Source organism: Ciconia boyciana, chromosome 3 (genome assembly GCF_034638445.1).
Source record: "Ciconia boyciana chromosome 3, ASM3463844v1, whole genome shotgun sequence".
Classification (NCBI taxonomy): Eukaryota; Metazoa; Chordata; class Aves; order Ciconiiformes; family Ciconiidae; genus Ciconia; species Ciconia boyciana.
In genome coordinates, this window is record NC_132936.1 from 121135962 (window position 1) to 121162195 (window position 26234).

The following is a 26234-nucleotide window of genomic DNA, read 5'->3' on the forward strand; positions in this document are numbered from 1 at the left end:
AGCCCAAAGGTCAAAAGTTTTCAACTTAGCGCTTAGATTATATTTAAGCAACAAACTGGTCAGTTATGAACCCAGTGCAGGGACAGCAGCGAGGAAACCCATTTTGTTCCTCCTCTTCCCAACGCAAGGCTTGCCAGCATCTCCCAGTAATTCAGGTAGGAGCTTTGCACACACTTCACCAAGAGCCACCTGGTCAGCTTTATGTGCCCAGCACCTTCTCCGGAGCATGTATCACAAGTGACTGACAAGATAACAACAAGTGTCCTAATGGAAGCTCTAAAGCCCTGGGTAAAATGTGCTGTCTAAAGGAGACAGCCTTTGTGCTACTTTCTAAAACAGAGCGACATGCCTGAAGACAGGTGAATAAGTTCATATCCGTATGTGGGCAACCATTTCTCAGGAAGTACGAGGAAGAATGATGCCATTACAAGAAGACTGGCGCTTGTTGGTCTCTCCCAGTGCTAGGGAGCTGAAAGGTGTGAGTAGGCGAGACATAAATGACCTCTCCAATCAATCCTATCCCCCCCCCGCTCCCCCACCTATAGCAATCAAATAAAATACCAGGATCTTCTAACAACCTCCAGTTAAATGTTTCCTATCAGTAGAAAGAAACACGGATTGCCAGAAAATGTATTAATTGATCTTGCCAAAGTAAACATCTTTCATTGCTGCTTTAGTTTGGCCTACCTACCAGCCTAATGTTTCTGTGCCATGTAGCCTCAAAACAAATGTCTCTTCAAAGAAGCATTTGAACAGGTTTGGTTTTTTTTTTTTCCTCTCCATTGAATTAAAGACCTCCAAAGAGAGCAGCAAGCTCTTTAATACGTGATAACTATATGGTTAATAATGAAGTCTGTTCACCATCCATCTTCTTGCCAATGAACTTTCTCCTGATCTCCTGAACTGGGGCATAATAGTGGCTTGCAAAGCTTCAAAACAGCCTCAGGCAGCTTTTCAATAAAATTATCATAGGGTTTTGCCTTAACTCCAGCAGTAGATGAGGAATAATAGATACCCAAGTACCCATTACAAGGCAGTAATTCACTGCTGGAATTATAAACAGCAGAAGCTGAGCTTTGCCCTTGTAATTTTAAAAATGTCAGCACAGCCTCAAAGAGTGAATATATTTTGCTTGCTGATCGTTGGGGGTCTGTTATATGACATAATATATTCTTTCAAGTTTGCCACTGTTTGAGGCTAGCCGGTAATAAATACTGGAGAGCATTACTGGGGGCTACGTGCTTTCTTCTGGAATTAACCCTTTCTTATTACTGAGGTTTTAGGATGTATGAGAGCATCCAGAAACATTTTTCTCCTGAACTGCCTAGCAGCCATTACCTTGCAATGGATGCATGCATCTATCTGTGAGCAAGAAACTTCTCTCCAACTCTCTCACTGAGGCTCCTAAGTCTTCTCTCCAGCACTGCTGACAGTTCACTTCCCATCAAAAAAACCTGACCTCCAGTTTAAGAATTTCTGCCTTTCTGAGTCATTAAGTAAACTCGGTGAAATGCACACCACCACGGCATGTGTTTTTACTTCTCTCTGATCTTGGGAAGTAATGAAATTGCACATATCCCATGCCTTGTGGCAACTACTGCATCACTGCATTACAAACTTGCCTAAATCCAAGCTGCTGCGTGTTCTCCATGAAAGTTTTCCATAGCAGCTTTAAATTTTTATGATGTAGGTTTGAGCGCTCAGCCCTGCTTTCACCAAAGCGAAAACGGCATGATGGTAAGGACACCTGCGTTACTGGCGTTTAAATGTCAATGACTGTAGGCGGGTAGGAGCTAAGGTAAGGCTCCTGGGCCATATTTTCTGAATACATTCAAGCCAAACCTATACATTCCTTCATCCCATTGTGCACAAGCTGTTGCAGGACCAAACTCGCTGTTTTATAATTCTCCGATTATCAAGCAACATGAAAGAGAGATGACATTTCCACCTTAACACTGACTTTCTAGGACAGGAAATTTTGTAGCTTAATGCCCAATGAGAACCCAAAATCTCTGGAATGAAATGCAAAGCAGATATTTAAAGTATTTTTTCATATTAATACACATGGAGTCTTAAAGCAACTCCGTATACATTAGGCACAAAACTTAAAAGCCATATAACGGGGGTGGGGAGCTATTTGTTCACAACACAGGCATGCCCACTTACTGCACAGAAAACTATGAGCTTGCTGAGGTAGCAGTCAGCACAGCTGTTTTGAAATTCTAAAATTAATACAAATTTGTTTCGAGAGAGTAGATTACACCCTTTGGAATACAAAACGTACTGTGCACAAAAATGACTGCCATAACCTAAAAAAACCCTGTCTTTTAAGTCCCAGGGGACAGCAGACTGCATCTAGCAGCATATTATTACTAGCAAAGAACCTGCCATTTCATAAATGGCCTCGAAAACGAGCGTGCCTCTTCCCACCGAAACTCGTACCTAGCCAGGGAACAAAGGGGCCCTGGGCTTTGTGTGCAGGAGGGCTCTCCTCTCCTCTCCTCTCCTCTCTTCTCCTCTCCTCTCCTCTCCTCTCCTCTCCTCTCCTCTCCTCTCCTCTCCTCTCCTCTCCTCTCCTCTCCTCTCCTCTCCTCTCCTCTCCTCTCCTCTCCTCTCCTCTCCTCTGCTCTCCTCTCCTCTCCTCTCCTCCTCCTCCCCTCCCCTCCCCTCCCTCCCCTCCCCTCCCCTCCGTCTCCCCCCTCCCCACTGACAGCAGTTCACGTGAACATGATCACACCTGGGCAGTTGGGCCTGTCGCAGGTCCGTGACTCAGTGGCTGTGCAGGCGTACCCACAGGACCTCGTCCGCTTCTGGTTGCCACTCCCGCAGGTGACGCTACAAAGGGACCATGGGCTCCAGTCTCCCTCACCGTCAATGTAATCTGTGTAACAACAAAGATGAGGAAGGAAATTAAGAAACAAAACTCCTACTACCCAAAACTACCGTGTAATGTTTTTTATTAAGAAGGCAAAACAAGAATGGAATCCAGATGTCTCTACCTGAAGCTCGGGCTAAATGCCAGGCGTAAGCCTGCTGTTTAAATGGTTTTCACACTTGATGCTCCTCAGGGAAATGCATGCAACATCATTTGAAAAAATATTTCCTTTCTCTTTTGACCTTTTGGCAGCTGAGAATCCTCAGCTGCAAAGTTGGGTCATGAACTAACAGCACACATCTATTCACATAATTTCCCTATATATAGGAATACGTTTTCTGACCACAGACTAATCAGGCACAGGATAAATGAAGTTTTCTGTTTCTTCTTTTCAAAACACACAGCAATAGCACAACAATAATTAATTTTTAGGACACAATGAATGTTGGACTATGGGAGGCTGAGGGTCATGCATGAAAATTGCAATTTTGTTTTTCAGTCCCTTGGACAGGAAACAGATATTACAGGAATACTGCCATGAATATAGGGAACCGCATATGCATCTTGCACCCAGAACAACAGGCAATTTGTAGTGTTTCATGTGAATTATTAAATAACATCAAATCTGGCTGTTTACTAGCAGGAACCTTCTGAAAACAAAACACGACTTTATTCTCTTCTGGTAGACAGCCAAGAGCAAACGATACCAAGTCTGCACCACGGAGGCTCGGTGCCACTGTAAGTATCTAACCCCTTAGAGCCAGCCTCCTTTGTTTGCTGAGTTAACTCTTGCACATCCCACCTTGTGAAGGCCACCAAACAGAGTCCATGAACCAATCCCAGTTTTCTTGCCTTCCCACCCACCTCCCCAGCTGAGTGTTGTCTCTCGCCAGGAAATGTCTGGCTGAAGGGATTTCTCTGCAGCCTACAGGAGATGTTTAACTGACCCTGTGATCGTAACTTGCAGCCTTTGCTCATTTGGGTTAAACCAGCACTGGTAGCAAAGCAAAATCGGGTTTAGTGACCCTGAGTCAGCCCTGCTGTATAGCTATAGGCTGAACGTGTACGTACAGGCAAGACACAGGGACAGATCCCTGCCTGCGCTGGCCTCTGTGCTACATGCGATTCCCGCTCTCCCCCCCACTGCCATGCTGTCTGTGCGCTTCCTGAGCTGGTTAGTAGAACACATAACTTGATTTGTACCATATGTAATGACTGACGACAACTCTGTGGGGTGCTATTAAACATTTATTGCCAGGAGTATGGCAAGGTTATATATCTCACTCGTAGCGAGCTGCCTAGATGCGAGTTCCTCGTGGCAGGGACCTTATGTGCTTTTCCTCCTTTTCTTACGCTGCTGCCGATCGGGAAGCCACCGCACTTGAATCAGGTGTCCATGGTGTGACGTGGGTGGGAACATGGCTACCGTCTGTGTGCAAAGACCCGCGATTCTAGGATTTGCTAACAGGCGGGCACTACAGCAGTCTGAAGAGGCATAAGACGTCTTAGGAAAATGCGATCTGCCCTCTCTCCCTGGGCCTGCCCTTTTCTGCCCTTTTCCAACTCTGAATTTTTTCCTCCACGTGGCTGGTGAGGAAGAGGGAGGGTGAGCAGGTGCAATGCTTGTCAAAGAGCCCTGCCTGCGAGGCCCAGGAAGGGCAGGCAGAGCTGTGCGGTGCTTTTTGGCAGGGGCAGGACGAGGGAGATAGAGCTGTGAAAAGTGTGAACAGGTCAATGGGTGGAACTAGCGTAAAAGCCCCATACGGGCAGGATCTGCTGCCACATCCTCCTGGCCACGGCCAATGGCACACGATATTTTAGGTTAGTCAGGCGGCCAGGAGTCTTTTCCAATTAGTAGGGTGCTCTGGTGTACGGCAGAGAGCTCTAGGATGATTTTCAGGCCTACTGACCTAGTGTTTATACTGCACTATGAAACACACAGTATCTACTATTAAATATACCACGTTAGATTTTCAGCTGGAGCTCAACCTGTTCTTCCTATTTTTACATTTGTAATTCTTACTATTTTTTTTTCTACCACAATAATTTGTGAAAGCAATTTTATTTTACCTAAATGTAAATAGGTATAACTACCTAATATATGAATTCTTGGCAATAAAGTGTGCCCACAAATGAATGCAGGTGCAAGAAGAAGGAACAGACTTTCATCTTCTGACCACAAAATTTAATACATATGTATGTGTTTAAATACACCATTCCACGAAAAGTCTCTCTCAATTGTGAAGGCTCTAGGACTTAAAGCTAACCAAAACAGGGGAAAAATAAGACTGAATCAGTGCTTGACAGCCACTCTGCAGTATCTAGGGAAGGCAACAGAAGTGCCAAGGTAAAAGTACTGTGGCTTTGAAACCCTGCTCTAACTAAAACTCTTTTGTGTTTACATACAACTTAAATCCGAGAGGCTCTGAGCTACCTGTGAGCACATATTGGTTCACCTCCCTTGACTCATTCCCCTGTGGCTAGTTACAGCCCCTTGGGGCACTGAATAACTGTAGCTCCTCTCTGTTTCTAGTTTCTGCAACTGTTTCATACAACAAGCTGAAAACAATTGTTTTCGCCATGACACATCTGGAAGAGAATTACACACGCAAATACACAATGTTCCTGCTGCATATGCCACTCCCCACACATGCACCAACATAATTCATCTTATTTGTGTATCCACCAAATACTACCACATTTTAGATCTTGCTTATTTATCCAATAATTATATTTTGGTTCCCAAACTACCGCATGATTCTAAATTTGTACTTATCCTTACTCTAAAAATAAATATGAAACCTTGTTTCCTTTGCTTTTAAAAAAAGTACATTTAGGACTAAAAAAAGGTCCTCTTATGGGATAACTGGTATGATTTTCAAGATTATAGACTTACTAGTGGAATGCAGCTACCACAGTACAGCTTGTGCATCTGCACAGATTTGTATTTAAAAGCTGATGAACAAAAGCCACATGTTGAAAAATTCTATTTTGCTTGGCCTACTTTCAGCGATGCCTCACCATTCTCATTTCCCCCAAACTCGTTTTTACAATCCCAAGAGGCCCATAAGAGGCCTGGAACGCAAATTTACCATACTCTGGTTGCTCCTTGGACTCAAATGTCCGGTGACTGGGTGCGTGACTATCCCACCCACCGAGAGGGTTTAGGAAGTTGCTGTCCTCAGTAGTGCTGTCATACTTGTAGTCCCGGTCACCGCTGCTCATGCGAGTCAAGGTGGAGGACCTCTGCCACCAGTTTCTCCAGTCAGGTGATGGGACTGGCCAGCTAGGCTTGCTGCTCTCTTTCTGCAGATCCTTGTCTGTCTCAGTGTCGGGGCCATCCACCACTTCAATGGTAACCTATGGGATTCAAAAGAGACCAGTCTGTCCGTCAGTATCTCCTCCTAGTCAGTGGGAAACTTTCTATACAGCAAAGACAAATGACTGGTGTCGCCTTGCAAAAGGGCTGTGTAATACTGTAGGGTTCGCACGTTGCAAACCATATGCGGATTACTGAGCCCAGAGATATGCAGTGGCTGAGTGATTCCTTCTGCTACCTCTGCTGAATCAGACCTTGGAACAAAGGCTAGGAAAAATCCCGCACAAAATAATAACCTATGCTGTGCCTAAAACCTTTGCAGCAGAATTTTCTGCCTTATGGGGAAAAGATGTTTAAACCCGAACATATACGACCAGGAAAAAGAAAACCAAATCTGTTACGCTGATTACACTGAGGCTGAACCTGAGGCAAGCATGAAGCACACCAACGTGCAGAGCCCCTTCCAAGGACTTGGACTGGCTCAAGACAGGGCTAAGTGAGTCCGCGAGTGCGACGCTGGAAGAGGCAGAGCCCAGGCCTCTGCCGGGTTCGCAGCTGCCTTGCCCTCTAGTGGCAGCTCAGCCCACCCCCTTGCACGGCCTCCCCGCAGCACCAGCGCTGCCATCGCGCAAGGGTGTGGGCTGTCACCGCGATGTGAAACCACACTGTGGTGATGAGAGCCAGCAGCTCTTTCAACCATCGCCGAGTCAGTCACTTGCTGCTAAGCCCTCTGAAGTAGGTCCTCTTTCTGTGCTGGAGAGTATCACGATATACGACCTGTTCACGGTTTCTGCAGAAGCCCAGAGCCAAGGTTCAAACTTTGCTGCCCACTTCCCTCTCAGACATCATGAATGTAAATATAATTCTGCATAGGAACAACCCTTGATTACTCCTTTTCTGTGCTGAACAATGTGTAATTATGAAACTCTTGGATAAATACTGTGTGTGCACACAGGTGCCCATTTAGGTAGAAACAGGAACTAGCCATCAGAAACCTTGGCTCTGTGAGTCATGCAAGCATAGTGTGGCCACAGATAAATCATAAAATGCTCTGATGCTTCATGCTAACGCGGTTCAGTGATTACACTGGACTGGCTAAACAACCATAGAATAGAATAGAATAGAATAGAATAGAACAGAATAGACTATTTTCAGTTGGGAAGGGACCTACAACGATCATCTAGTCCAACTGCCTGACCACTTCAGGGCTGACCAAGAGTTAAAGCAACAATACAGAAGCAACTATCAGATATACCTGTAATGTTTAAAAGGTATGGAGGTATTCTTCATGTTTTATAGATTTACAAAGCAGTCTTTCAAGACAGTACTCCATGAAAACTGGCTTGTGTAAAACCAGGAAAAACAGAATAATGTACTGTTATGCTAAAGGTCACTTACATGGCTCTGTGGATTTGCATTTTGGACAAAAGGTTTAGTTTTAAACAATTGTTATTAGGAAAATCACAAGACACACACGAGAAAAAGAAAGCAAAGAGTGTCCATGTTTCTTCAGCTACCTGTGATCCACAAAGGCGTGTGACATAGGAAGGAAAACAGAACTGCTGCCGTGGCTTTGTAGCTGCAGACACAGCCGCACAGGCAAGACAATGCCCACGCATCCTTTTTTGGAGAAAGGAGATGTTGCATCTATTTAATGCTTTGCATTTGACCATAGACCAAGCCATTGAAATGAAACAACTTTGAGGCTACTAAGAAGCTCCACTGGGAGAAAGAGCAAGAGCGAGGGAAAGTGCAGCTGTCAGCCTAATAGCATCTTTACACAAGAGATATTTTACTCCCAGACTAAGTATGGAATTGGAATGACTACTTCATTAAACCTCAGTTTCTACAGACCAAGAATTAAAATGGATTTCATAAGTTTGAAAACATCAGGGTTAGTTCAGGGATTCAAAATTGTTGCATCTATCCAAGCAAAACAGAGTTTTCACAATAAGTGAAAGGAAATAGTGTTACTGAGCGGCTACCACTGTGCACTGCTGGCCAGTCGCAGGGCTTTAGTACTGCCCATGTGAAAAATAGTATGACTCCAGTACTTCAGTGGCAAGTATTTTTAAGACCACATTAACTTTGTAAGCCATGACTCAGCAAAGTGGGGAAAAAAAAATCTCTCTCTCATAAAAAAAACCCAGGGAGCACTTGATAATCATTCCATTTGCTTTGGTAATCTGTAGTTATCTGGTGGTGAGTAAGAATGAACTTGCATTATTTCAGCCAGGTACAGTTTGAAGAGCCATAGAGATTTGATTTGAAATACTTATTCAGGATGCCAAGTCAGTTTAAGCAAAAGAGGGTTTGTAGGGACAGAGAAACTTCTGTTGGGCTATGTGCTACGCTGGGGAAGAGAGGCAGGTGTAATGCACAGACTTCCAGGCTCATGAGACCTCATCAGACCTCCAACGGCACTGCCACTAACTTACTCTGAAGACGGGTCTGTGCAATCAGATATCCCGCTTCAGACTCTGTTTGCTACCAAGGAGGCTTATTACAAAGGCCTTTGAAATGAGTTTTCCAACAGACAAGAACTCACCCTGCAACAAAACCCTCTTACATCTGGCTTAGAGCTAGCTAACATGGAGCAAACTGGGAAGCCACAACCTGGGCTTCCAGGGTGACCCAACGCCCTGGATAGGCACGCTTGTCAGCAGCAGGTGAAATCACACGGTGCTTCTTTCAGTGATACCTGGGCAGGGGAAGGAGTTCTTCCACTGTCTCTCTCCTCTCCGGCATGCCTGTAACTCACTTGGCAGTACTACAGCCCACGAACCAGATAAGAAGTTGAGGCCTGAGACCTTACACCAATTAACAATCCCTTTGACTTAAAGAGAAGAGAGGTCTGGGGAGAGGTGGCACCAAGAGAGATCCACCCCAGCGTAAGCAGGATTTTTTTAAACAGTCTATTTAAAAAGCGAACATAACAAAAGCAAAATCCTGTGTGGTAGTCCAACACACACCTATATTACTTCCTCCCCTGTTTTAAGATTTGATTACCAAGCTCTTTGTTTAACATGTGGCATAAAAAACCATAGAGTGAAAGAAATTCTACAAAGAATCCTGGGATTGTCTGAACTGCTACTCTTGGATATTAAAGAAGACAACTTCAGTGACCTCTAGTTCTGTCTGTCTTCAGGGACTCAGCTATGCTCTGCCTAGCCTCATTTAGCTCTAATGCACCTTCCAGAGGCAAGAAGGAAATCAGTGAGTAATCCTAGTAACCCCTCCATGGTATGACCCAAAAGTTAGGGCAGAGGTGTGAGAAGGGGCTGCTGCTTCGGGTGAGCAATTGCTCCCCTATCCCAGTCTAAAATTTTGAGAAATCAGCATTCACTGAATTCTGCCCAGTACTTACAGCTAGCCTTAACAACATTAGCCCATGACTATAGAAACATGAACACATATACCTGATACACAAACATGTATCTTGTTTGATCGGTTTCTATACGGGGGGTTGTTTATAAAAAAGAAAAAAGAAATCCGATCTAGAACTGGAGTCATTAAAAATGGGCATTTAAAGCAGCTCTGGAAAAGCTTTCATGCTGTGTAACTAGTCCAACCAAAACATGTTCTCTCAAAAATTAAAAAATAGACCTAGTTTAGTATTTCTATCTTGGAGACTGTTTTAAAGACTTCATTTTCTCCAATTTCTTCTTCCAGTGATTATCAAAACTGTAAAGATTTTTTTTTTTCCTCAAGCTTCCCAAAATGTCTGTGGTAACACGGTTCTTGTATAAATCCACAATCATCTCCAGAAGTATTCAAACCTAAAATGAAGCCACTTCTCTTATGGTTGTGTGAGCTATAAATAAGGATGTTCCTTCTAAAAATTGTTAAAAACAATTGGCATAGGTACATTAAAACAACAGATTTGGAGTCAATTTTTAATGAAACAAATGTATCAAGCACAGATGACTTGAGACACCACCATCCAATTTTCTCCTGGCCAAAAATATACAGAAGATAAATATTTTCCCCGCCTGTTGGAGTGCACAAAAAGTTCTTTGTACTTCGTCCTGTTTACTGAGACAATGTTTCTGAATTCACTTTAATGGTGTAAACATTGCCCTAAGGAACTGGAAGATTATGTTTCAGGAAAAACTACATTTGCAATATTGTGCAAGCAGTGGATTCTACGACATTTCTATCCTCTGTTTCCTTCATGCAACTGATGCAAATTTTTCAATGCAGGACTTGCCATTCTGTAAAGGTGGGTATGTGCAAGTCAGCAATGAGGTAACTGTAATAGCAGAACAGAAATGAGTTCATTGTAAGACAGTGAAATGGTAAATTTAGGTTTGCACCACATAACAACTTCAGTTAAAATGATATCAGTAGTGACACCAATTTACTTCCAGTTATGTCATGACAGCTCACTTCGAACAGTTTTCTGGACTTGATGAGAAGAAAAGTGAAGGACCCTCAAAATTTGCTGGGAGCAAAGAAGACAAGGTGACTTGAAACCTGAAATTGGTATTTGTTGTAAATGTTGTCAATCCTAGTTGCACTCTCTCATGGGCCTAACTGAACCCCAGAATTAAAAATCTGGTCCGAAACCCAGCTCTGAATTTTGCACTCTGCAGCAAGCTCTCGTTACACCATGACACTGAGAAATCCGTGCAGAGGTATAACAGCCCTGGTATTGAAAGTGGTTTAACCATGGCCCTCTGGCACCCTGCTCTGCCTAGACCAGTCTCTCCAGCTTGCTAAGAGGACTAGCTAGTTCCTGGCATGGCTACGCTGTGCTTCTGGTGCTGCAGCTAGCTCAGCGAAGCAGGCATACTGACTGGGGAGATGGTCTTGGGAGCAGGGAGTTCTCCAATGTACAGACCCGGCCCAAGGACCAAGAGCATGTGCTCTCTGCTTTTCTGGGTCTGAATTTAATGATAGGGACAACTGCTTTGCTACTACCTTAAACTATTAAGCCTTAAAGGCATTACAAGAAATAAGCACTACTGGAGCCCTCCGATTCTTACTGTGCTAGATTAGGGATGAGATGCACTGGTCAGAACTCAGTATTGCAGATACTGCTGAGTCTTTCGTGACGATACCGAGAGGGTGTTGCTTTCCAATGCAGTGAAACCAGCAGCTTCAAGTGCCAAATATAAATGCTACCTAAAAAAGACATCTAATAAAATGTGTCAAAAGTGACATGTGATATTGGTGGAGGTGAGGGAAACGGCCATGGATGAACCCGGAGAATAGCTGAAGTCTGCAGTTCTTTTCTAAAAGCCTTGTTTCTCTGCAGTTGTGTATGTTCCTAGAGTGGGTGGTTCTGGGTAGATGTTTTTTTAAGAGAAGGTAGAAACTGAATAGATATCAAAGTGAATAAATAAAGCTAACACAGCAGCACTGGAGTGGCATGACTGGTGGATGTGGCCCACAGGCCTCATGCAAAATGATAAAGAAAACACATCACCAAGCAGGCAGCATTAACTTCTGGCTTAAAATCACTCCTATCAATTATTACCAATCCCGCGACTCAAAGCGAGGATAATAATCACAACAGATTTAATCATATACTGATTTACTTCAGTTTTCCAGGGCACATCAACATGTCTTTAGGACAGCAATCCTACCTAACTCTGCACAGTTTCTGCTTGGAACTCATCTCCTCATCCAAAATGTTTAACACACCCATCACCACTGGAAACCACCCAGCTGTGTTTCAGGTATACTGGCTGTAAAGCTTGATCAAGATTCAAGTTCTCTGAAGAGCATTAACATCAACAAAATGCCCTTTTCTGACAAACAGCAAGGAGTTTTCCCGTTTCTGCTCATTTGTCATGGTGTCGAGCACTGCTAGGAAAGCAGCAAAGCAGTGGGACGACAGAGAGCAGCGCACTACCATTACAGGACACAAGCCTGGGAAACCAGGAGTAAAAAGAAAAGGGGAAGGACAAGAGCAAGAGTTCAAGTGCACGTTGCAGCATCTGGCTCCAAACAGAGGATGGGCTACAGAGAAGAGCTGACAGGTTGCAGAAGGCTGGTTGGAACAGATGAGAAAAACCCATCAGAAATGGAAAATAAGCAGGTTCCTATACACCTCCCATGTGACTTCATTCTGTTACTCAGGGGTAAGAACAGTTCTGTCTCACTCTGAATAATAACCCTGCCCAATTACAACATCTGCATAGGCATCCCTCGGCTAGTTCATCAAACGAGTGCAAACCTACATGAAAAGGATTTTCCACTTGTAAAAGGAAATCCAAAGAATATGTGTGATCAGTTTTTGTAACCACCTTCTCATCCAGAAATCTTCCAGGCATTGACAGAATTGCTAAAATGACAAAAAAGAAGAAAACAAAATACCCCGAACCAAACAGCCAGCCTTTGCTCAACAGCAGCTACTGCAGTTACTCTCAACCAACCAGCCTGGAAGCAATGCTAAAGCATAAAATGCTACTTGAAATGATGGGAGATTTTACAAGGCTAGAACGCCACAGGAAGACCAGTAATTGTCATCCTGGACTTGCATGCAAAGAGTCAAATTGCATTTGGATTACTGCAGCTCCGACTGTTGTTTCTGAGGTCTTTCTAGAAGACAGTCCACTATACTTGTATTTGATTATCACCTGATAAATACAGTACTACCTGGGGACATGTTAATTTTCTGAATTCCTGTGATGGTGTTCTGATATCCACCACTTCCTCCCTGAAAGAGCACACAACCAGGGCATGATACAGCAATTGCCATCTCACAGGAGACCAGAGAAGGAATGGCCGTAAAGAGAACTCATGGGAGTATCTTTTCAACCTGCTTTCTCAGGCTGAGTTTTATGTCTGTTTATCAGGTTTTTAAAATTTCCAGGTATAATTTCCCTTAAAAATGTTATTTTTTGGTCTGTGCAGGTTTGTACTAGTAGAAAGGAAAAGAAGTTGTGAGTCTTTGAGACGTAAATGTGACCATTGTGCTAGATTAACACACACAGGCTTTTTTCTCCTTTCCAACCTCACTGTCCTAGGAGGACTTTTAAATTAACAAACAGCCCCAGGATTGTAACTTACAGAGCCTGAAGCCATTGTGCAAAAAGAAAAATGAGTGTCGATTCTGCTCTCACCTGCCAAACAGCTGATGAGAAATTTGCAAGTCAACAAGTGTCCTTATTTCCATTCAGGTCAGTATGGTACTGTTTAACAAGCAAGAATTTACTATAATCCTGTTTTTCCTGAAAAAGTAGGCCACCTTTTACAACGTTTAGGCAAAGACATAAAATTTCATTGACTCTGAAATGAATTAATGGGAGTTTTATCTCCATGAGGCCTAACCTGCTGCAGGACTGTCAGCCAGGAACTTAAAGAAGGTTTGTATATCCCTATTTATGCACCTAAGTAAGCAGACTAAATATAATGCAGACCTTAGGGAGCCTGTTTCCGAAAGAGCTGATCCTTGTGCACAAGAGCTCTGGGATTAATGTTGCTCACTGTTTTCCAGTTTACAGGACTAGGCTTCCCAGTTCTCAGAGTCCAGCAAAACTGCTGACATAGTTGGCTGACAGATTTCCGAGGTCAGGTGGTGGAAAAAGAGGTCATAGCAGAAGCAGTTACTATAAAGACAAGCCAGGGAAATGTTTCCATCTCATTTATCTATTCCCTGGGTCTAAACATTAAACGCTGTTACCAGTCAGAGAAGGTTTTTGTTTCCTGCTGTCCTCCTCTGCAGTTTACATACTGTTCAAACAATGATGTTACACTATTACCTCATGCCACAATCTGGGGCCCCTATAGCTTCCCTACCTTCCCTTCCTAAGGCTTTCTGGAAAGCTTCTCCTAGCGTGAGGGATGTGTACAGTCACCACATGTTGAACGTGTTTACTACCTTGGCCTGTCAAGTATTGGGCCCGCACTTGATCCAAATCTGCTAGGCTTCTCAAGGTTGCAAGCCATCTATGACGTAATGGAGTATCAACTTGGAGACGGCTTGTTCTCGCCTGATCATGTTGGTCTCTCACCAACAGATCTATTACCTCTTTACACACATACTTCTTAAACATATCAAAAGGATGGTAATTTTGTGGGCTGGGGCTATAAGAAGCCAGGAATTAATTTAACTGGAAAACCAGTTCTATTAGTGTATTGTTTTTATAAGCACATCTTAGACAGAACAACATTTCAATTTATTGTTTTGGTTAAAAAAGACTGCTTATTAATGCCAATTTTGCTTTAAGGCTCTGAATTAAAACCAAATCACTTATTTTTTCCTCTGTCTAATCCTTGAAGTTTCAAGATGCAAGTGGCTTGTAAGAGGCCATTCCAAACCCAAGAACAGTTTGAGGAATAACATATAACAAAGTTTCTTGCAGACAACTTCTTTTTACTCCAGGCAGCTGCTGCAGAAATTAACTTTACATCTCGGTTCCATACAGAGGACCACATTTGGAACTGAAACTTAAAGACTTGTTCTCTTATAACCTTTGGGGTGGTTGCATTTTATAATAGCATAACAAAAAACAATCTGTTCACAAATTTTGCAACACAGAATTGAAAACAGGATTTAAAATAATATCAATGAAGAGAATATGTTCTAAAATGGCAATAGCAAAGATGGCTTAAGTATCATAATGTATTGCCTATATTGATACCCACACTTACGCAATCAACATTATCTAATGAGAAATTCAGAAAAAAATTGAAATCTGTGCATTCACTTAATACAAAAGTATAGAATACATTTTATATATTGTATTGTATTGTATTATATTATATTATATTAATTCTCTCTTGGTGCTATTGGTAGAGAGACAGGGTGTTCTGACTGGATGTCATGGAAACCAGGCTGAAGGGTCTCTTGGTTCAGTAAAATAATTTAGTGCAGCTCATAAAAAATCACACGTTAACATAAATTTGTACCTGAATGTTAGGATTCTGCCCATTGATATCTGCTTTTGACAGGTCAGGGAAGTTTGGGAGATCCAGGAGGAAAGATCTGGGTCCATCTCTTTGCAAGGACGTATGCCCGTTTTCCTGCCTGAACCGCTGCTTAGGGAACGGCCGGTGGGCAGCCTGGAGATCAGGGTATTCTCTTCTGTCCTCGGGGTTCAGGGTGAAGCTGTCTTCACGAGAACGGTCATCTGCAGTGAGTGTGTTCTGGGGAAAAAAGCAAGGCACTATAACAACAACTGAGAGAGTCTGCAGTCCTGCCAGTGATGGCTGCAGAGGGCATACAGAAACCCCTACAGCACACAGACCCATGGCTCGTTACTGAAACACACAGGATTTACGACTGGTATTTTCTAGAGTGCTCATGAGTGTGCCATCTGACTCTCACTGAAACACACTTAAGTTACAGCAGTGCAAAACTGTAACCATCTGACACAAGCTAAAACTGAGTCAGACCTGGGTGCTTAGCTCTGTCAGGTTCCTGTAGCATTCCAGCCTTGCGGTGAGCACCTACACATAGACACAGGCATCTAACTTCAGGCAAATCTGGAAACATGAAGCTCTGAAGCAACCCCTGGCAAATCAAGTTATATCACATTAAATGTGTCCCTAAAATGGTGAAAGGTATCGTTATTGCAAATCGTTCTAGTTTGCTTTGTTCCAAAGTGGAGCAAAAACACTGACTGCCAAGTGCATGTTGAAATTTATGGTATTAAAAGATCCTACCGCTGAACTGGCAACCTCCCGCTCTCTCTCCTCAGTCTGCAACAACTTCCATCTCGCTGTCTGTGTTCCTCACCCAATTTCTCTGGTCTTGAACATCTGAACCTTCCTTCCTCTGGGATCTCATTTTCATGTTTGCCTAATGGTGGGATTGAATTTCACCAAGTTGTGGGTCAGCGGTTAATGCTTTTGTTATTGTTGAGCGTACTTTCGGGTTTTGTAGTATATTACAGCAGGCTGCCTTCGAACCAGTAGCACTGCTGCCACTGCCTTTGACCTCACCAAGGAGCTACATTTAGTATCAAAACACTCGCTCCCTGGGTTAGGACTGGCCTGGGGACTCGGGGAAAAAACCAGCAGAGAAGTCCAATCTTCTTATGGCTATAAAAAAATGTGTGGGGCAGATTCAGCACAGGTTTTGCTTTTGACTCAGCTGAAAAATTCTAGGCTTGAGGTCTTAGTACGACTGCCTGGGGAGCTTTTATTTTCAGTTCATAAAGAGACAGCAAGCATGGAGAGGGTAAATGTTAAAGACCTATCTTTTAAAACAAGCACAATTAAAGTGGAATGGCCACATGTGGTTCTGGCTCTACTGAAGCATATTTTTGCCAGCATTTCTGGTTAAATGCAATCTCCATCCAGCTCCCCTGGCTCAAATTAAGCTAGCATACCTTTTGTTAAGCTCTCAGATAGATAACAGTTCCAGTGCCTTTTCTTTTATTTCGTGTTTATTTGCTTAGAAGGTCCTAAATTGACCTTTGAAGAGCTTTTACAATATAATCTGTGCACATTGCAGGAAAATATTCAGTGAGTTAAATAAACCAAGATTTAAGAGTTAATCTGGGACTAAGTGAAATCGTCTCAAGCAAAAACTAAGGTGGTTCTCCTCTCCCCTTCTTGTTGCACTGCATTTGGAAAGAGCAAAATCAGATTTAGCAGAATGAATGTTGTCTTGGTATTTTCATGATCAGAATGGTTGCACTCTGAAAGTGCCAGAAAGGTCTGTCTACAGCACAGATGCAAAAAGTTCATTCTGAATTCATGTACGTGTGCAGTGCTAAAAATGCATGTGCTCCTGACAGTCTGTATTGCTTGAAGGCTAAAACAAGAATGCTTCTCTGTTGAAGACCAGGCAGGACTTTCAGATGCCTTTGGTGGGCTACCATTAACACGCCCCTTATTCAATATAAAGTAGAAAGCAAATCACACAGCAGCAAGCTCTGGGAAACAAAAATTGAGGGCCACTCATCCAACTTAGGTTCCTTACCCACGTGCTAGTGCTTTAACTTAACACTTACCAAACAGAATTTAACTGCGAACTTCTTGGCGCATGAGGATTAAATGGCTTCTCAGTTATGTCTGACTAACAAGGTGTCATTGTGCTGTTATTAAATTACTTCAGACAGGAACCAAAAAAATTGTGCTACTTAAATACTTTTTTCTGGGGTATCATGCCCATAATCTTACCTTTATTAAAAATAAAGTGAGATTTTATTAAAAAATAATAAAATTCCCACATACAATTCCATACTTTCCCTATCTGCTTGCCACTTCAGCAGCATCTTGATTCTCCACATTAAACATACCATACAGCTAGAGCTGGCCCAGGACTTGAGAGACCTACACTTAATTCTCTGATAAGACTTGCTGTGTGATCTTGGCAGGTCATGGTCTGTCTGTGCCTCGGTGGGGATAACAGCACTTCCCTTCCTCACTGTGATGTTTGCGGGGAGCTCAGCAACTACAATAATAAGGGCTATATAAAAAGTTTTTAATAGTGTCAGACAGATGGAGTATCACATGGAGTTAGTTAGAAAATTGTCATGGTGAAGTAATGACATCAGGCTGATCGGGCCCACTACCAAGCTGCTTGGGGCAGGGACTGTCATTAATTACAGACTGAATGAGTTGGGGTTATTTAACGTTAAAAAGAAAAACGGAGGGGGGACATGATAACTGCCCTATACCAAAGGCTGCTGCGGTGAGGAAGGAGATGGACCACTCTGCTTGCTCAGGGTGGACATGATCAGAAGGTTCAACATTAGGTACACATTTCTAATGGCAGTGGCAGCCAAGCTCGAGAGCAGACTTTGGAGAGGGGGGAATGCGGTGTTTGTCTTTAAGAGCAGGGTTGACTAATGCCTGACAGGAATGTCACAGGTTACATAGTGCGTCCCCTGCCTAAAAGCAGTGTTCTCTCTTGCAGTCCCTTTCATGCGCGGACAAGCCCACGCTATGCCTCCTTGGGGCTTCTGTGTCAGCCTGCAACACAGGCCAACAGAAACGCTCAAGATGCATGATCATTTCGGTTATCTGCTGGTAGTTCCATGTGCGAAAGACCATTTGTTTCCAGTTACTAAAATGAATAGAACGCCTATTTTTTAGGTAGATAATTCTTGGTGTAGTGTCTAAGCTGATGTGCAGTATTATTAGAAACGTATATTTCTGGTAAAAAGATAAAAGAGGCTGCCATCAATAAAAAGTGAGCTTGAATTGCATGTGAAGAGAAGAATATGGGCTTACTCTGTTCTACTGCATGAACTCAGGCAAAGGATCTTCCAAGGCCAACCTAGCAGGAAAAAGTGTGTCCTTACTGCAATGCCAGCATCCTTTCTGAAGAAAACAGGATTTGTGTTCCAAAGCTAATAGATGAAATTTAATTTCCTTTTTTGCAAAGAGGATATTCTTCTCTTCTTATTGCTACATTATTTCACATGTTTATACTTCACACTATTTATTTTTAGGTGTACACAATTTGTATTCCCTATTGCTTTTGGGAAAGCAGCGTTGCTTGCCTTCCTTTAAAAGCTGTATCACTTCATTCTGAACTACTGACTCAGTTTCTTTGAAGTTATGACATTTCTAAATCAGGCACATTGGTTTCTTACTCAAATGATGCATCTGCTCTAAATATTTTAAGATAAATCACTTTTTTCCTTCATTTAACAGGATTATTCACAACTTTTAAACTTTCCATTAAGATGATTTTTAAGGGGTTACTCATCCTTGCTGTCAGCTACAGTTCTGCTTCCCCATGGGATCAGATATTTATAGAAGTTCCTAATACAAAAACAGCTTAGGATTTCTGAGTGTTCTAAGTTGGACAGTCTACAAGGGCAGGAACACATTATTCATAGCTGTGTGACAAGGCAACGACACAAACCCTAGAGAGAGAGAATCTGCCACATTCTTTGTGGTACAGAACAACACACCTTGCCACACCCATCACTGAAAAAGGGAGGGCAATAGTTCAGTACGTATTAATGTCTTTGTGTCCATCTATAAAGCAGAGAAGAAGAGCAACTGACAGGCATTTTGTGAGGATAACTTTAAATGTTGGTGATCCAGGCGGGACTTGCACCATGGCAGGGTTTAAGGCACCAAGAGACAACCCTGCATGCAGGAAAGATTTCCTACCTGATACTGCAGTTTAACTTTTCAATAATCAAATGGGTATTTTAACTCCCTCCACTGCCTTCCTATTTTGCTTCTCCCTCTGTCACATTAGACATTAGCTGCAGGGAAGTGTACCGTTTCTCTTCCCCACAGAGAAGTTAAACAGAAATGGGAACTTGTAAAAATACCAAACTAAGGAAAAAGGGAATTTCTCTCCATTTTTAGCAGGTGAGGAATCCATCTCCCTCCTCTCTTCCTTACTTTAATCCCATTTCCAGTTCTGGAAAAACAACCAAGACAGAGAATAAGTGAGGAATGACTGCAGCTACAGAAAAGATTCTGGAGCAGCTGCTCTTTCTCTGTCCTTCATATTTCTCACCTTCCTTCACTCCCTCCCCACTTGCCAAACTAAGGGCACATTTGCAAGCGCTGCTAATTGTGGAGTTGAAAGAATTTGGGGAAACTGATGCAACTTACATCCCTAACAGCTCCCAGGCAGCAAGGGAATCTATTACTAAATCCTTGCTGCAGCTCCATTGCTTTTTTATTTCTTGTATACTCCTTTGAAATATCTTGTAAAATGATCTTGACAAGAGGTCTTGAATTGAAAACCGACAGTCTGTCAATGCACTTTCATGATGCACCTGTACAGCATCTTCAACCACCAGGAACAAGGACCGTTTATTTATTAGGAAACTTCACAGACGCTATAAAAGATTATATTGCTATCAGAGACAAAATGAGGCCTGGGGCCTTCACAGAAAACCATTATAGCCATTAGGACTGGTTTCATTTCCCACCTGCCTAAACAGATTGTTTTGATTTTGAAGGCTGTCGTGTGTTTCCAGGTTAGTGCTAAATGATCACTTTAAAATTAACCGGTCTGGGGAGGCTGAGTAACACACCGGGATACTACATGAGACTTTCACCTCCGCAGATCCAAGATCTGTAATGAACTTGGGTGATCTAATTCCTGGGTTGTATTTATTTTTTTGTCTATCGTGAGTATAAGCAGCACAGGACCTAGCAGGAAGAGGTGTGAGGACAGTGTTAGGTAAGCAGACAGTGAAGTTAACAGCTGAAAAGCATTATCAAAGATAAATGGAGAAAAATTTATGTTATGGTTAATGCCACATAGACCCCAGGCAGTCGGAAGACCCTTGTTCTGTTCTAAGCTCTGACTTGGCTTTCTCATTTAACAGGCAAATCACTTGGGTTCATCTTTAATTTCTGTGTGACTAGCTGAAAGCATGCGGTGGTACCGAGCCCCACAGCTCCGGTTCACTCCAAGGAGTCACTGATGGTTCGTATCTCTGGAAGAAGTCAGACCAGAGGGGTGTCACATCAACCACTCAGCTACTGAGACACTCTCATTTTCTTAAAATGTGCTTGTCCCTCACGTTCACACATATCAATAAAGTGAGAGGCCTTACTTAGCTTTAGAAAGCCACACAAATTAATTGTTGCAATAATTAATGGCACGTTTTAGATAATCACTGTTCATAAATCTTTAAAATGGACTACATCGGCTTGCATGTACACAACTGTTTTCACTAAGGGGCTCCAAAATATAGCATCTGCTTTAAACATTGTGTAAAGAGAAGATGAATCACTGATTACAGTTGATAATAAAAAAAAATAATAATAATTTTAAAAAGAGTTCCATTTATCAGGGTCTATTTTTTAATAATCCTCTATTCAGTCTGGCAAAACTAGTAAAATGACATCATATCCAGTTCTTTCTAACTTGCAGTACATCTGCATGTGTGACTAAGTGGCTCTGCAAAGACCAAACCCAGTCCCACTCACCCCACAGGGTACTGCTATGGGACACATCAGCTTCAGGGGCTGTATGGCTCTTGAACTGATTTTGTTTCGGAGAACAGGATGGAGTCGCAAATACTGTTGCAGTTAGGACAGCAGAAATTCAGAGCAGACATGTCGATCCGCGGTCTCTGTTGGAGCAGAGGTCTTCTGTCCTTAAATGCCAGGTGCCAGTGGCAGCACAGTTAGGCAGTGAGGTGCTTGGGATGCCCAAGTATATACGCAGCCCACCACAGCTGATTTTCTGCCGTATGCTGAAATAGCTCTCAGGAGCTGTGTACAGCAGAAGCAGAATCTCAAAGCATCTGGGCACAGTTATCTCAGAATCACAGCTTTTGAATTTTAGGGTTTTTTACACTAAAAACTTGTAGCCCTCATAGCTACACAGAAAATCTTGAGAACTGAACACGTAGCCAGGACTTATGCTACGACTGCAGAGATCCTAAGGCGGTAGTGTTGAGGCCCCCTTCACATCGAAGGTCAGGTAAGTCCCAGACCACTCTTTCAAAGCACATGGCCAACACTACGACGGGACCCTCCGCAGCGGAGGAAAAGGCTGTTGCCTTGTTTAACCACCTGAACCGATACATCTGGAGTGCCCGAGCAGCCCTACCACCATTCCTCCCCTACTGCGCCCGTTTATTCACTTGCAGTCGTCAAGCTTTGGTCCTTCATTCAGTCTCTGGTTGGGAGTTTCTCTCACCAAGCTCCCTATCTCTTCCACACCGTTAGTAAACAGCGGGTCCACATCTGAACTGCTCTGGCAGACAATATTTTTTCCTCAGAGCTTAAGGAGAAAACCAACCATGTTATACTCGGATCTGGCAACCTTTTGCTACATGTTGTGGACGCACATTTCACAGCGCAGCTATTTTTTATGCTCTGATGTTTGCTGGTATTTCATGTTTTCCTTCAGCTGGAAAATACAAACAGTATGGTTCAGCTTCGAGATGAAGAACTGCCAGTTTGTATAAATGCGTTGATAATAAAATGGACTTGGTGGTGATTACAGCCCAATGTCTGCTGGGAAAAACAGAGGCCCTTTAGCAAATTTGCTAACATAGTACACACTGGCGCTTTGTTCTTCAGCAGATACTCAGCCATCCACGGGACGGCCAAGTGCACAGAATTAAAATTGTGTAGGGCTTTGATAGATGTTCAGTGCCAAGTTTTCCTTGTAGTTAACAGATATTTTCAGTTGCCTAAGCTGGCGGTAAACATTTAGTTGTTCTTCATGACCCTGAAGATCTTCCCTGTAATCACTGCCTGGCTCGAGCTCTCTGTACAGGACGCATTGATTTGGCAGTTGAACAGGCAAATGTACAACTGAAGAGTAGCCCAACTATTCCACGCCAATAACCTATGCTCCCAAAATGCAAATTCTTTGAAAGTTCTGATTCTTTTTAGGCTTTATGAAATACTTGCATAAAATCAGTAGTATAATAAAGCTTTAAATAGAACCCATTTATACCATGGCTAAATTTAATTGAAGGAGTCTAATCTCACCCATCATTTGAAATCTGCATCATAATTTACACATCGGATTCCAACAGAATGGGAAAATCTGCCTTAAGCTGCAATCAAAACCACAAAAGCAAAGGAAATCCAGAATATTAATACTTTCTGTACACAACTTTTTGGTCAGGCTTTGCAGGCAAGCACACACAAAGTCAGTGTAAATGAAAGAGAACAAACATACATCTGAAATTCTTTTCATGGGTTTTAAACCAGGTCCTTTTGCAAGTTTATTCCACTAAATCACTATGGCTAGGATTTCACTAGGTGAACCAGCTTTAATAAACGAAGTTTTCATCTCTCCCTAGCCGAAAGAGTAACCTTACTGGAAACCTTTTCAATTTTCAAACTTGTCTTCAGCCGTTAGTTTCCAAGAAACAGCTATTCCCAGCCTCTGTGTCTCCCTCTCATATGCCACTGAATATCCACCCTATGCTTTCAAAAGTGTCTCTGACTCTGGCTGTGTTAGCTGGCAGATGTTTTTAGAGACTAGAAAGTGTTTAGTCCCTGCGGACTAAAAGTTACATGATGACTTCATCACATAAGCAAAAGCTAATAACGGGAAAGCAAGAAAGCAGACAAGTGTTATATTCCAAAAACATGAAGTTTCCTGTGCTTCTGGCAATACTCCTTCTGTGCCTGAAAAAAGGCAAATCACTTGAGTCTTGATGCTCAAAACATACACACCATCGAATCACTGCGAGATAATTTACTTGACCCTCCCTTAGCTGCCTTCCCCGCCAAATACTCGTTTTTCTTTTGATGGAAGTTAGAGGGTGAAGGCAGAGGAAAGGCAGTGTTTGTTTACATTCAATATCTACGCACCAACTCTATGCCTCACAACGCTCTCTGGAAGGGGTTGTTACTACACCCAGGAGTTTACAGCAAAACGGCAGCAGAAATCTGAGCGGCTGCCTCAGGACCACGCACCTCTGCTCCTGCAGAGAAGTATTCTTTCAAGCCTGAGTGTACAGCTTTACCCTCTCCATTTAGAAAACTTCGGAGACTGATACATGAGCAACTGGAAGTCATTAGTATAACAGGCATCTGTACACACAGTGCAATAACTGTCTTATTTTGTATCAAGACATCAGCAGTGGACATTATGCCCTCTCTCTACATCTCCGTGAACTGCCCTAATGTCAGAACAAGAGAAAGAAACAAGAGGAAGCAGATAGACAAGAGAAAGGCCTCCCTCCAGTGACATTCTGGGGAAGAAGAGCAAGCGAGTAGATAGGCAGTACACCATGACAAGACCATGTGAAGACCCTTCTCTGTTTAAGAGGGCAGAGAGAAAGGATTTGCCCTGGGGAGAAGTGTGAGCTTTTTGTATTATGAATTCTATGCATGTATATATAAATTTTCTTAGAACAGTAAGGGAGGGGGGCTATTTCCTAGAGCTGATTAAAGAAGCATGACTCGATTTTCAATTTCAAACGACTCGGGGGGCATTCCAATCGACTGCAGACAGGAAATGAATACCATGCATGCACTGAACAAGGCAGATGCTTTTGAATCTGACACTTACGTGAAAAGAAAATATCTTCATTTCTGTCTCCCCTCCACCCCACGATCACTAGCTAGTTCTGAGCTATTTTTAGGATAAATGGTTTTATTTTTCAAACTTGTTATAATCTTAGCATGTGCCTGAAGCCACCCAGACGCCACTGACAATAAACTGTATGGAGCAGGCCAAATTTCGTCTTTAGATTAGTCCCAGCAGACAGACGCAGCAGCAAGGTAGAAGATAAGAAAGATAAGCAGTTCAGGTTTGAGATATTCTAACCTCCGCTGTTGAGGAACAGAGATGAGACCCCAGCTGATATGGCAGATCCCAGGGAGGGAGAGCTGCTTCTGTACAAAGAGAGATTCCAAAGCATATACAGCAGACGCACTGCAGAGCAGGTTGGAAGAGCATTTCCTGGTAGGCTGTGGCACAGAACTCACTTCCAGCTACTTAACTGTGCTAAAGAGATAAATACACATCTTTTCTCCTCATACGGCTCTCACAAGTAAATTGCAATAATTGTCATGGGAGTGTTACGGGGTTTATAACCTGATTGCAATGTAATTGTGGCTCCTTTTGTCAATGGCAGCAGTGCATAGTGGGGAGCTGGCATATACAGCTCTTTTCCCCCACTTGGTCCATAATGTATGCAAACACATGACTTCAGCTGCAAACTCCTCTTGTATTTTATTGTGGACAGACTTCAATAGGATAAAGAAAAAAAATCAGAGAGGTGGTATTAATCTGGCCCTTACTCTGATGTTATGCAAATAATTAGTTCATTTTATTTTGATGTTAAGACTGCCATAGCCATATTCCTAAGAACAGGAAAAAATGATCCTCTTAGGAGACAGACAGGAAAAGAAAGAGGGATGGGTAGGTGAGAAAGGCAGCTCTGATTTACATTATTCAAAAAGCCATGAATGTTAGATCAAAGAAGAGCAAGAATCAAATTCACTGCCACTGAAGGGTTTCAGCAGCTTTTTCAGAGCTATTGATCCCTCAAGGGCAAACTCTTTTAAACACTGGATGATGCCTCTATCTAGCCAGAGCTCCCACCTTATACTGGCTAAGCCTCACGTAGTTTGCTTTCAGCAGCTGGCATACTGGGGAAAGCAGAGACAGCGAAGACACTCCTGTATCTGGGCCTGATGAAGGACACATACAGCAGAGCGCAGAAGTAGCATGTATGCATTTTCTGCACCAGATGTTGCCTTTTTAATGGCCATCATGGTAGATGTTAAATAAAAGAACAGATTCCTCACCGAAGAGCTGTGTGTTCGGTCATCACCGATACCGTGCAGTGCTTTGTCCAAGGACAGAACGCAGCCACCCTGGTGCGAGCCCTGGGCAGGGTTTGTTTGCTCAGCACTGACTTGCTGATAAATATAAAATCACCTCGTATTTTGTTGTGGGATGAAGGTGGGATATCTAAGGAGCTACTGCAGCTCAGCCGGCAAGCAGTGACTTGTTCATGAGTTTGGACTCACAGGTCTAACCTGAACACCCAGAAGGCACAGGATCCAACCCTGAATCAGGTCCTGAACTGTCAAATGCACTACAGATTGGCATCTTTCTTCCCCCCACCCTTCCCTTCCTTGGGTCAGGTGTCTTTGGAGTTTGGTAGAGAAACTTCCAGGTGTTCTGCCTTGTCGGGACACTTCAGGATCATGCCTTAAGCACGAGCCACTGGAATTGGTGCAGTAAAGCAATTTCACCTGGTGCATCCCCAGATGGTCTCCTAAGAGCTGCCTTTGGGCTTCTGATACAGATCCGCTTGCACCAGGCTCATTGCTGCTGCCATCATTGTGTCCCTGGGAACGCTCCATTCATTCCGCCTTCCACATCTCTTACGGCTACAACAGTGCATTACAGATTATTCAGCTCTTTCCAAGCTCTGCTCACAATTCAAAGTCTACCTACTCTCACCAGCACTTAGTGCAACTTGGTACCTTACACACTTTCATGAAATGGACGACCATTTTCCTTCTGCATGTTTTAATCAAGAGCTAGCACTGCTACCATTTAAATGCATATCAAAAGCTCCAGGACTCTATCAGGCTAAACAGTTCATTTGAAACCTTTGGCACTATTGTTCCAGTATGCCTGAAGACACAGGCTTAGTGTGGTTGCCCTAGGTTCCCTTTTGATATATATTTTCACAAATGTTAGACATATACATA

The 26234-nt window shown here is 42.9% G+C and overlaps 1 protein-coding gene across 2 annotated transcripts in view; it reads right to left on the bottom strand.

Annotated features, from left to right (window-relative positions):
* ISM1 (isthmin 1) overlaps positions 1 to 26234 on the bottom strand; it is a 42002-nt gene that overhangs the window by 3865 nt on the left and 11903 nt on the right. The window contains exons 3-5 of one of the 2 annotated variants that reach the window (XM_072857434.1): positions 15057 to 15293; positions 5968 to 6235; positions 2738 to 2881 (exon numbers count right to left, since the gene is read on the bottom strand). In XM_072857434.1, coding sequence (XP_072713535.1) covers positions 2738 to 2881; positions 5968 to 6235; positions 15057 to 15293 — 649 coding nt within the window. The remainder of the gene's footprint in view (positions 1 to 2737; positions 2882 to 5967; positions 6236 to 15056; positions 15294 to 26234) is intronic. The other variant, XM_072857435.1, reaches the window with a different exon arrangement.